Source organism: Phasianus colchicus, chromosome 11, assembly GCF_987193195.1.
Source record: "Phasianus colchicus chromosome 11, bPhaCol1.hap1.1, whole genome shotgun sequence".
In the NCBI taxonomy this organism is placed as follows: domain Eukaryota; kingdom Metazoa; phylum Chordata; class Aves; order Galliformes; family Phasianidae; genus Phasianus; species Phasianus colchicus.
Window position 1 is genome coordinate 7,712,550 of NC_143446.1, and position 13,025 is coordinate 7,725,574.

At 45.8% G+C, this 13,025-nt stretch overlaps 1 protein-coding gene and 1 long non-coding RNA gene across 3 annotated transcripts in view; one reads left to right on the forward strand and one right to left on the reverse strand.

Annotated features, from left to right (window-relative positions):
* Positions 1-1,161, reverse strand: part of FGD3 (FYVE, RhoGEF and PH domain containing 3) — a 100,774-nt gene extending 99,613 nt beyond the window's left edge. The window contains exon 1 of one of the 2 annotated variants that reach the window (XM_090148148.1): positions 936-1,161. In XM_090148148.1, the coding sequence (XP_090004274.1) occupies positions 936-1,161 (226 nt within the window). Of the gene's footprint in view, positions 1-284; positions 492-935 lie in introns of those variants that run through there. The other variant, XM_031608455.2, reaches the window with a different exon arrangement.
* LOC149916423 (uncharacterized) lies at positions 681-1,366 on the forward strand. Its single transcript, XR_016470100.1, has 2 exons — positions 681-902; positions 1,071-1,366. It is a non-coding gene; the product is annotated as an uncharacterized LOC149916423 (long non-coding RNA).
* Positions 1,367-13,025: the final 11,659 nt, after the last annotated feature.

Consider the following 13,025-nt stretch of genomic DNA (forward strand, 5'->3'; position numbering starts at 1 on the left):
CCCCGCGCCCCCCGCCCCCCTCCGGGCCGCGGCGAGGGCCCGGCGCCGCCGGGGGAAGGGGGCGGGCGGGCCGCGCTGCCCTCCGGCCGCGCGCACCTGGAGCGGGGCCGCCCAGGGGCCGGCCTCCGTCCGCCGAGCCCCCGCCGCCCAGCCCGGGCGCTCCCCGCGGCCCCCGACCGCCCCCCGGCCTCCGCCGAGGACGAGGCAGCGGGAAGCGTCTCCCCGGGGACGCGGGGTCCGGCGCCGCTCCTTTCCCGTCCCCCCGCCCTCGCCCGCGTCCTTACCCTCCGGCTCCATCTGCTCCCGCCGCCGCGCTCCGGCGCTCCCCGAGCTGCAGCGAGTCGGGCCGGGCGGCGCGCCGGGCTGAGCGGTTACAAAGGCGGCCGCCGGGCGAGGGGGGTGGGTTTCCTCTCCCTCCCACTGCAGCTGCATCGCGCCATGAGGCGCCGCGAGCGGGACGAGGCGCCCCCGAAGGCGGCGGAGGCGGGAGGGGCTCGCGGCGCCTCGGCTGCGAGCCGCCCGCCCCGGCGCGGCCCGGCCCGGCCCAGGCGGCGAGCGGGACCCGCGGGCGGGGAGGGGCCGGCTGCCCCGCGGCCAGGTGCGGCTCCCGGCCCGGGCGGCGGCGGGGGAGGGGAGCGCGGCGCTCGGCGAGCCGCTCTGCAGGCCGCGGGGCCGGGGTGCGGACGCCGAGCCTGGAGGCGCGCCGAGCCCCGCAGGGGAGCGAAGGGCCCGAGGGGACGGAGCTGCGGGGCGCCGGCCGGGCAGGAGGCTGCGGTGCCGACGGGACGGCCGCCGCTGCCCCTCGAGCTGGCTTCGCGGGCGAGCGGCCCTCAGTGTAGCAGGGAGGGTTCTGTGCGTTTTGCTGGGCGAAGCCCCGCGGTCCTGCGTACAAAACCAAAATGGTACGGAGTTCCAAAGGCCGCGGGCAGCCTCACCGGCTGTCGCCCGCGATGCCAAGTCCCCGCGCTGCAGCTGCTGAGGCACAGGGCGCGTGGCGAGGCCGAGCGGCGGCAGCACGTTCCATGGCCACAGACGGTCCACAACGCCGCTGTCCTGTCCTTCGCTCGCAGGGTGGAGAGCAGAGAGAAGATGAGCCCTGGTGCTTTGTCCTCTCGAACAGCCCAGCTGCTGCTCTCCTCCCAGAAAACCACCCCGCACCATAAGGGCTTTTAGTGCTGCTTGAAAAGCCAGGCCGGGACTGACTCGCTGCTCTGCGCCTTGTCAGCGAAAGAATCGGAATGGTTGGAGGAGACCATGAAGATCATCAGCAACATCAACCTATCCCTACCACGCCCGCTAATCGCATCCCTCAGTGCCACATCTACACGTTTCTTGAACAGTTTTGTGATAAAATTCATAAAAATGGGTTTCTTTGGACTAGTTATTTCAGAATACAAGGGCTAGTTCTGGAGAAAGAAGTACGAATAAGGTCTAGCTAAACCAGGGGAAGGACATCTGAAAAAGTTCTACCAGCAAGGAGCCAACCTGGGTTTCTTGACACTACTTTGATGAATCCCATCTATTACATTCAAGTTCCTGCCTCAAAGCACTGTTAAACATATACGACAGTAATATGCAACCAGCCATTTCAGAGATTAAACTCTTTGTATTTATTGCTATTCAAAATAGTCACAGCTCCCTGAAATTAGTCCTGTCCTTTAGTTCAGCAAGACTGATCACCTCTGAAGGACTTTCTCATCAGAGCAGATCCAGCTTACCTGTTACTGTTACCCAGTTGTCAGACACGGCCCACCTTCAGCAGAAACAGACTTAACAATTGTTTGACAATATCCAAATTCTTTGCTGTCAGGCAAATGAGGTCCTTGCTGTAATGTATTGAGCTAAGACAAACAATTGTTTACGTTAACATATTCAACATGGCACCGTAAGAGCAAATGACCATCATTCTTTAAAAGGGTTGTTTTATTTCCCGTGCGTTTCTTTCCTCACCCTACCCAGCGTTTGGGTTTGATTGGTTGTATTTTCTCAAAGTGTTAGGGAATTTTTCATTGTAGGTGCTCTCAGCTCTTACAGTCTGGGCATGGGCAGTATTTAATTTGCACCTCTGATCTGAATCTGTTGAATTCAATGAATACTTCTGAAGGAAATTTACAATTTAAGCAAATATTAAGTTGTGGCCATTGCTTTTGGCCAGCTAAGAGTATAACAGAGGGCCAGTGTAAGTTTCTTCACACCTAAGAATAAGCCATTTCTTCAAGTCAGGTAAGTAATCTGCAGTCAGAGAGAGCAATTTCAGTACATAAGCAACAAAGAAAGGTGTGCTCTTTTTTGCAGCTCTGCAAAGGAGTTGAAGGAATAACAGCTGCTGAGAAGATAGGCCGCCACTACCAGCAAAAAGCAAACCAGCCACAGAAGCAGTTGTGTAACAGGAAGGTGTTTGCTGGGATGCTTCCTTTGAATGTTGCTTAGTTGCATTTTTTCCTCTTGAATTGAGAAGCATCCCATCTTTTAAAAGTGTGGGGAACGAAGCTTGGGAGGGGGCTCTGGGGCACAGTTGGAGTAAAAACATAGAGCTGAACCTTCAACTGACCTGCAGGCTGTAGATCCATCTCCGCCTATGTTCAGCCTCTCCTCCTCACATGACTGTCAGACCTGCCTCCCTTCCGTCTCTCATGAAGGAAGTCATAATAGGAACAAGTTTGTCTTGCCAACACTTCTGTCACTTCTGCTGTCCTCAGGCTTCATTTCTAAGTCAGAGCTTCCGCTAAATAGAATATACACCGATTGGCTGTCGTCTGCACCAAACTGCATCTTGCTGAGCATCATAGCGCTCAGTAACACCAGTCCTGGTTTTATTAAATCTTACAACTCCAGATTGCACTTAGTACAGCATACTTCCATCCTTGAAGCTTCGAAGCACTGGGCAGCATCCACTGAATGTTCCCTTTATCGCGGGATATTTTCTATTGTTTTCAAACCCTTTGTGTCTAATGCACATATATACAAGGCTAAGAGAAAAGGGTCGATACGCACAGCACAAGCAGTTGGTGAAGTTCACACAAACACTCGTTTCTTTCTCCCTGCAAGAAGAAAAAAGTTACCTGTCACAATGCATTAAAATTCTTCTCCAAGAAGAGTGCTCTCTACACAAATTAATTCTCCCACATGGGAGGCTGTGCAGTTAAGTAAGGATTAATATTGCATGTCCAGGAAAGATAAATGTAAAGAGGATATAAATAACCTTTCATACATCTAATAAGACATTGGAGACCAAGAAGCTAAGGCTTTGCTAATACACGGTTTTGTCTACATGCTTTTCATATAAGAGATGCATGTTGTGTTCTCTTCCAGATGATGTAATCCTCAGGGTGACCCTCATGTGCTTTTGCCATCATATGACACTCCTCTACTGAATATACAAAGTTCCTTTGTGCACAGATTCCTTATTTATAACTCTCAGAATTTTGATCTGAGCATTAGTATTTTTTCTTTTTGAAGAGACCACTTTTAATTTGAAGATGAAGATTTGGAGATGAATGTAACTTGTCTTTTGAGTATTTATGCAATCTCATTTTCATGAATCTGAAACCGAGCCTTTTCAATTACAGAGAAAGAAGTACTGCTTTATTTCTCATTCACAGTGAGATTAAACCAGCAATTGCAATACAAATTTAAAATTTATGGCAGCACTGAGGCTGATTCTGTTGCTTTCACTTTATATTTAGAAAAAAAAAAAGGGAATAAATGATTCATCAAAGGTGGCTTTCGAGGGGAAATACTTTTGAGATGAACCCCACTGAGGTAGGGTGGTTTGTTGTTTTTTCTTTTAATGATACCTTAGGCATAAACAAGTTAATTCCATATTCACCAACACCGGTTACCAGAGCAGCAAGGAATCCAGAGAAAAATAAAGAACAGAGCAGCAGAGAGACAAAAATAAGGAACTGCAGATAAGAGTGAAGTAGTCCGACATCCAAGACACAGGTCTTGCAGCAGCTTGTTTGTACAGCCGTGTCAGAGACTTTTTAGCAGAGTGGAATACTTCGTCTTTAATCCCTGCTTTGTAAATGACTGAAATTTGTACTAGGAACTGTAGTCTTTAACATTGAGGGATTTCAAATCCTAGAATTTCTAATCTCAGTGATATACACCAGCCTGACAACTTTTTTTTCACATAAACTGATTCAGGTCTTCTGGATGGTAATACACATAAAGCTGTGCTCTGGACTCTCTGAAAGCAGAAGTAGGCTGATATCATAGATAAGCTGTGATCACAGTGTGTCACCTTCTCTTTCCAGAATCTGATCTTCACAGGAACGAAAAATATTCTTCTTGGAGTCCCCAGGGAAGACAACAGAGTCATTATTCATCTTTTAAATGCTGAGCTAGCGAAAACAATAATCCTGTTGCTCTTACTCTGATATCAGTGGTCTGCAAGAATGCTGGGTTCGCTCGCTTTGCTTCTCTCCTATCTTCTGTGTCTCTAAGTGTGAAACAAGGGTAGTGCCCTGGATCACTAGAGGACTCTGCGTGTCCTGACCAGTTACACTTCATCTGCAACTATCCACAGTCACAGGAGCTGACAGTGAGAAGGAGGAGGTGTTACTGACCTCTTTAGCTAAAAGCCAACATGTGTGGCAGCCAGCAGACTCTTGGTCTGTCAGTGAGTGCGGCTCTGTTTGCTAGCCACAACCAGAATACCAAGGTGAAATTAAGACAGAACACAGCAGTGTTGCAGAAACCTCTGTGCATATACTGGGTTGTGTTTACGGTGGTTCTGCATTTATATTTTTAGACTACTGAAAGGTGTAGACTCGTCAGCCATGTACATCCATCTGCAGAATTAGGGATGAACTCAGTGACCCAGAGGGTCCTTTCAGTCCCACCTTTGTAATTTACTTTGTATCACGTTGTAAAGTAAATGAGGAGTTAAAGCTTGTCACCATTTGATTAACTGTTTTCAAACAAAACTGACTTTTATACTACCTCAGGAACAAGATATGCTTTATGAATGTAATCATCTGACATGGCACAGATACACTGAGGTTGATATTTTTCAAAAGCAAAGCCTTTCAGGAACATAAACTCCATTATTCAAACGGAAAAGGACTGAGGTACCCTAAATGCTCCTGGCTTTGAGCAGCACTTGGATGAAGCCTTTTGAGAAATTATTAGTTTGGAAGTAAGTAATGTAAATGGCATTGTATATTTTTACCCCAACATTTTCTGTAAAGTAAAATCAGTAAAAGTGAAATTCTATCCATTTTTGCTTTGATAGGTTATGTATTTAAACTGGAATCTCTGAAACAGAGAAGGAAATAGTATTTTTCTGGACACAGTTAGATTAGAAGTTTACTCCAGTTTGAAAAACACTAGAAATGTTGACTTTTAAGACCTGCCATGATGGTCCAGCAGACTTAGCTTAGCTTTTCATCAAGAAGAGAGAATTATAGCACTTGATTTTGTCATCCCAGCCAATATTAATCTGGGTGCAGAAACCAATGCTGATCTGAGTTTTGCTAATGGCATTCTCCTAATGTTACCGAAATACTTCAAATCAATTACTTCAGTATTTGTCTAACTTATGGGTGACCCTGCAAAGAAGTTAAAGCCAAATCATTTAAAACTGCTTTACTCTGACAAAAATCATCGGAATGGTTAGTACAATATTTACAGAATTAATGCAAACATTTTTTCTTTTAAAAATAAGATTCCTTGACCCTTCAAGTGATTACTTAAGTTTTCATACAAAAACCACTCTTCAACCATCACGTATAAAAGTTTCAAACCCGCCATCACCACTTGCTCTTCTCACAGACCACGCGTTATCACAGCCTCCATGAAGTTTTGCCTTCATCTTTTGTGTAAATAAGAAGCCTCTTTCTTCAACCTCTTTGAAGACTGAACCATTCAAAAAAGAAGAGATGGCACAATGAGGGCAAACCATTTAACGCGGGTCTTTCTTGTATATTAATCGAATTCTACTGGAAAGAGCTCGGGGCCAATGTTTCCCCACATCTGCATGCACCTCCATATCTTACCACAATTCAGTAGTGATTAAGTGTCCTCCTTTTCATGCCTTCATACCTTAATGCTCCCCAGTGAAGTCTGTTTTCATTCAGTCTTACCATAGAGAGGGGCTGCTTGGCGCTGGGAGCTGTTTGTACCAGGGGGTAAAAGCATCTATCAGACTATTTCACTTATGTGAAGAACGATAGTATCTAGAAAGGTACACCATGAATTTGTGTCCAGCGCAGACCAGAGCCATCAGCCTGTTTCTTCATTACATTTCAGACCAGTTGATCATGCTGGGACCAGACACCGGCATGTCCTGTAGCCATTGAAAGAAGGGCAGAAAATATCCGTAACAAAGGAAATTGCTATTGAAGGCATAATAGGTAGGAGACAAAAATGGAAACAAAGCGCGAAAGCACGTCACATCACACAGCTACGCTATCTCTGAATGACTGAGGGCATGGGATGGCCCTGAGCTGACAGGTATGCCTTTCCCAAAGTGCTGAAGCAAGCTTGACAGAACCAGCAAGAAACAGCCAGTGAGGAGATCAAAGATGCAGGAGTTCGTTGCTTTTTAACAGAAAGTATCTCGGGGGCGGTGTGGAGCCCAGTGAACTTCTCCCATCAGCTCTAAATCTCCTGCTGATCAATTGCAAAGCAGGAGCAGGTTCCTGGTTCTCTGACTCCTAAAAATAGTGTGAGATCCCCAACTGCGATGGCATGACAGGGAAGAGAGCCAAAGCACGACAGCCTCTATAAAACTGCACACTGAACTTCACTCTGTCTGCCATGCATGTGTGGCCATGCTGTCCGTTAGGAAATGAGATTTATGGTTTATTTCAATAGTTCTTGCTTTGTTCCTTTCCTTACAACAAGGACTCAACATTTGCTGCAAGAGCCTCAGCAGTGCTGGCCTCACCATTGCCTTTCACAAAGACCCTACACAAGTGGGAATGCTGGGAAGTGGCAAGATGAAAGCACGTGGAAGTGTTCTTCTGCTTGCGACTGCCTCCACTAAACTGGCCACAGTCTGCTGCACTATCACGAGGTCTTGGCCACGCTGCTTGGAAACAGTGCTATCAAACTCCTGGTGGAGGAGAGGCCGAGGGACAATGCAGGCTGAGCTCCTGCTGCATGAAGCCCGTTCAACCAGTGTGCAGCTGGAAAGAAATCACTTGTGCTGGCCCACCACCCTACAAGGGATGACAATTAGCAGGCAGGGCAGGCTCCCGGTCGTGGCAGGTCCAGCACAAGCCCCAAATACTTGATTATGTGGCATAGTGACAGATGGCAAGTGCTCAAGAACCAAGCTGAGTTAGCAGAGGGAATTAAAAAGTAGAAAAAAAATCCCTTAGAACTTGTGGTTCCATTTATTGTCTATCATGTGATTCTTAGGGTAATCAGTTGCAGCAATGGTAACCATTCATAAAGCTTTATGTTCCAAACCTGCCAAACTTGTCAGAAGAGCAAGAAATACATTCAAGATGAGCTGTGAAAAGCCACGGGGAACACTGGCAAAGCTAAAGACGGGAAGGAAGGAAGGGGAGCGGGAGGGAAGGGGAGAATTCTTGAGACAAAAGTCCAATCTTTTAGCGTGGAACAAACGTGCTGATTTTTGCTTTGCCATCAGCGCACGTTTTCTCTGCAGGCAGCCAAGGAGAGCGGGCAGCCTGAGCGAGGAGCCGCTCTGTATTGCACTGCCATCTACTGTTCTCTTCACAGACCGTCTCCAAAAGAACTCCGTTGCAAGAGATGGTGTTTGCACGCCCAGGCGTACTGAGCACATCCCTTTTACATTTTCTACCCTTTAGTTATGAATGGAATTCTGTCACGTAGAGCTACCAGCTCGATACAGAACTTTTAGAAATGAATTTTAAATGCTTATCGCAGGAACGTACCCGTAATCTGGAATGAAAGAGTTAATGAGAATGAAACGACCCTTTATAAGACTGTAGAGAACCAAAGAGAAGAAAAGAATTACTGTGGGACATCCAGTCCTTTCCCAGCAAGTTGCAGCGAACTTACTCAAGGTTCTCCTTTTGAAACGCTGCAATGTTCTGCAGCCAAGACCTCAAAACCAGACACTGGCACTGCATTTAAGCACTGGACTTCTATGGGTGTTTTGTTGTTGCTGCTTTTTCTCTACCCTAGTATGTGGAAGAGAATTCTAGAAAGATGGGAAGAAGATTTATCTTCCATACTTGGTCCCCCTGCCCCTCCTCTTAGACCACAGGCAGTGGTATTTCACAGAGCTGAGATTACTGAGACATTCCTGGCATTTAAGCAGTTCTTTAATTAAGCACAAGGGGGCTGGACTGGAAATGTGGTACTTATAGCACCGATGCCACACAGAAGAAAAACAGATAAACCTTCACTGGTGGCCAGACTTGGCAGAGAATATGATTTAACAGACAACTTTATATTGGCCAGATCCTCCACACATTCTGCATGAACTGGTCAACCAGTACAAATTTTAAGCCATCTGTCCAAATGTATACCTTCATGTGCTGGGCACTGAGAATAAAACAATAAAACCAGTTAGCAATGGGCAGGGAGCTGGCACTGCTGCCTGGCCTCAGTCAGCAGGTGTGTAGGAGAGGTCTTCAAGCAAACTTAGTTCTCTTAATGCAACACTACAGGAACAAATGAAGTTTAAACCATGTTCAAAGGCAACCTAACCTGGAGCTAGTCAAATTTATCTGCTTAAACTTGATACTCACATTCAGATAAGCATACCTGTATTTAATTTGACTCAGATATTAATTAGAAGTAGCTTAATACCTTGCTTCAATAGAAAACTTAACAACTTCAGTTGAAGACAACTGCTGCATCCTAGGAAACTTGCATGAAATATTCTGGATTTACACACACCAATATATTCCTTTCCTGAACCTTCTCATCTTACACTGCTCCTTCTTTCTGTAATCTCATGTGCCTTTTCCTGTCCCAATGGCTAATAAAGGCATGAGTCGATCCCTTTAAGACAGAGAAGTGCACACTATGCAGTCTGTACTACCAGACTGCACTAATTTGCCAGCTGCTTTTTTGGAATTGAGCTGTTCTTAGGCTTTATGCCAAAAAATCCCTGCCCACAGCAGCTCCAGCTGCTCCAAGTTGCTCCAACAGTCCAACCTAATCCATTGCTGCCATTTTTTCCTAGCTGCCTCCTTCATATTCTTGCATACCTCCTTCTCCCCACCCCTACAAAAACACTTCAGTTACCCTACAAAGAGGTATTTGGGATAGGACCAGCGGCTGCTTTTGCTGCTGTTCTCATGCCTCTGTGAAAGCAACATCTCCTGTGCAACAACGCAGGTGGAAGCTGCCTTCAGAGGAATTGAGGGGGCCTCCTACAGATGATAGGGAGATGTAAGAAGAAATATTCACTGTTCCTTTGCTGGGCAATGCTCTGTCAGGTCTTCTCAGAAGAGTTTTGATCCCCACAGACACGAAGAAGCAGCACGAGTGACAAGTCACGACTCCTCAGGAAACAGTCTTTTAGGTTACAATGAAGAGTTCACCTCAGAAAAGGAATCAGAAAAGATCGTGACAACAGTGGCTATTAAAATGATTTAAAAAGAAAAGAAAAAGAAGAAAAAAAGTTTATATTCTTATCATTTTCACTGAGACTGGATTAGAAAGACAGAACATGAACAGCCATCTTCAGCGCTCAGCCATTCCCTGGGCTCTAACTGTAGTTCTGCAGTGGGGTGCTGGTAACGATGGGGGGTTGTAAACATCACCAAGATCTTAGCTGTGCATTTCACTGAGTCGGTGAAAGACATTTTGGAAAAGGAAATATACTCAGGGTTCGTCCATGCAGCACCAAGGAAAAGAGGTAAAAAATCAAAGATACAAACCTTTCCTCTCTTCCCCTACTGCTCCAGTACTGTTCCTACAACAGGAACTTAATAAAACCCCGAACTCTAAAGCCCACCGCTGGTGAGGAGAGTTCAGGCATGCAGCCCCATTGCCTGTGTCTGGGAAGAGGTCGAGCACGTCAGACCTGAAGGCCAAGACCTGGTCAGAGAGAATAGATGAAATACAGACAAGGAGCTCGGGCTGAAACAGCTTTCTGCCAGCCTGGCCCCTACTGCCCACAAAATGTGCTGCTTCACCTCCTGCTCGCCTGGGCAGCTGCTTCCTCCTCCCACACCACCATACAGTCAGACATGCTGACAGAACTGCACGCCATGAGGCACCTGCCCAGTTCCCCTGATTGGTTTTACAGATTAAAGCATTTGGAGACAGGAAATAAAGAGTAACTCCCAACTTTTTGCCAGCAGATCTGAAGCATGGCAAACCTCTGGCATGCCGTGCTGTGCCAGCAGTGCCAAGTGAACCAGCAGCAGCTGAGGCCATGCAGGTGACCTTCAGTGCCACCAGGTTCTTGGCTCTGGCTGCTTCAGTCACGCTTGAACTCTGCTGTTTGATTCAAGTATTTGCACTAATTAAGAAGTTTCCCTAAGCATGAAAAGCATGCATAGGCTGGAGATAGCTGATAGCTAGGAATTCTGTCTCTATGGAGAGAGACAAAACCACAAGGAATTTGCCTTTACAAAACCTGATTATTGAGAGCCATTACTAAATAACCACACAAACACTAGCTAAAATAAATGAATTCCTTCCCCATCCTAATATGGCAGAAGTTCAGGCTATTCTTTACATATTTAAAAACCTCCTCCTGAAGCTATAGGTTCATCAGTCTTCTCCCTGAGAGAGACTTCTGTCTTTTGAAGGGAGAATGTTGCTACCTGGTGTCTCAAATGGAACTGGATGGGTTTTAAGGCACCTTCCAACACAAGCCGTTCTGTGATGCTACAAATAACTGTTCATTTGGATACAACAGGATGCTAACATTCCACTTCTGCATCAAATACTCTTTGTCCCTTCGTGAAGCCTTGAGCTGCACTAATTTGAGTCCTACGGTAGAAGCCACACAGGGAAAAGACCAGTCACATCTGAGATTTGTAGAAGTTGCCTGCTTACTCAGTGTAATCTGGAGAAAGGAAACAAGCTGTCTTAGGCACAGTCTCCTCACTAGAAATGATTATCATGCATTCATTCAGTGCGAGTATATATAAAAACTCTTATTGAATACATATAGAAGGTTTTAAGTACTCTTTAAATTTTCAGGTTTTCTCCAGGATAATCAGACTTACACTGCTCCAGCTTGGTGTTGGCTTTACATCAGAAGTAGTTTATTTTAATATCTATAACCAGGCCCAGAATCTTTTTCTTCCTTAATCCCTATTTAACTGCATCTATAATATGTAAGTTTTGACATCTTACAGCCACTTCACTTGACAGCTGTCAAATCCAATGACTTAGGAGAAGCACATCCCAACATCACAGGGTTGGATATGGTACAGTGATGCAGATTCCGTGTATGAAATCAGGTCTCAGATTACCTTGGAGATCCCATGTGTAGCACCTAAGGGAAAATAACCCCCTCTGCAGCTGCAGTAACTCCTTTCTGTGGAAATCTGCCTTTGTACTGAGAATCAGCAATCCGTGTCCTCTACTGAAAGGACTGCAACACTCTTGGGAAAGTGAAAGGAAGAAGATGAAATCATCTTTGGAGTAGTTTGAACATGAATGTTTTTCCCAACAACCACTAATGAATGTTTACTTGCTCAATACAGAACTCAAGTTTACCAGACTTATTAGCTGCTTTGCTTGTTTTCAAGCACACAGAACAGACCTTTACAGGTTTCCATTGTTTCCAATAGGTACCTGGGCTGCAAAAATACCTTTACCTGGCGCTGAACATCAATCTTTATCATCAGCCTTTACTGACACAAGAATGTAAATGTATTTTTTAAATGTAACTTCTGTAAACATTTGCAACTGAATTTTACCATTTATCTGGAGGGGTCTCCAAAAGCATGTATGTCATGCCTTGCCCTCATCCCACTAAACGAGGAACAGGGAGACTTGCAGGCTTGCTTCTCTTTATCTTTAAGCATCCAAGTAGTTCTGAAAAGCTGCCCTGCTCCTCCTCTGGCAAGTTTGTAGCTTTTTTCAAGCCTAGAAACAAGGATCCTACTGAGTTACTGAATCCATGGCAAGCAAGGGTGTTACATTAGAGCTGGTAGATTCCCCCAAACTAAATGCAGCAACATCTGTACTCTGGAATTTTGCTGGTGACCCACCCTCCCAACTCGGCATCAGCACCATCCCCCTGCAGGCACTGAATTTTTTCTACACAGAAAACAGACAAAGAAATTGCTGCTTTAATTTATAGCTTCTAAGCTGAATATTCTACTTCCATTGTTTTATTTTCCTATGAAAGCATTTTTAATTCTGCTGCCTTAGTACTTAAACAGGTCTGTTCTCGTTCTTCTGTCACTTGCATGCATACATATTTATGTTTCTCCCTCAAACCAAGCTGCAGATACAGCTCCCACTATAGCAAAAGCAGAACTACACAGTGAGGCCACACATCCCAGCAGATACACACTCTGCTGGTGGAACGCACACAGTTCAGCAAGCTTTTTTGAGGTTTTGTTAGAAATTATGCCACTCTCGAGTTACACACCATGATGATTAGCTGGTGTAATAAACCTGATTGCTACCAGTGACACAAATGTTAAGTAGAACAGCTGTAAGATTCCCACCTAGGGAAGTGAGAGTTAAATAGTATAGAACCATATTTAATATTCCTGCGAGTCAGTATCAACTAACTGCTCCAGGAATATCCTTCTGTAGACACAGCAAACCTTAGCCGTGCTCTCAGACTTCAAAACTGCTTACCAGTTTTTTGTTTGTGGGCTTGTTGGATAATTCTACTGGCTAAACATTTTCTTATTGTGTTCTGAACAGCACACGAGCAATGAATGTGTCATCTCAGGACCAGGAGCCACCACAAGCATCGGCCCTAACCTTCCCACACCGGTGACAAACAAACGTGAGCCCTTTCCTCTGCTGCTGCCAGTGTTTGCCTCTATCAATGGAACAGATTCAGCCCATCTTCCACAGAACCACTCCTGGGAACACTGGTGAAGCTGTGCTGAGGATGCAGCTTCTGATGCAGAACCCTCAGATAT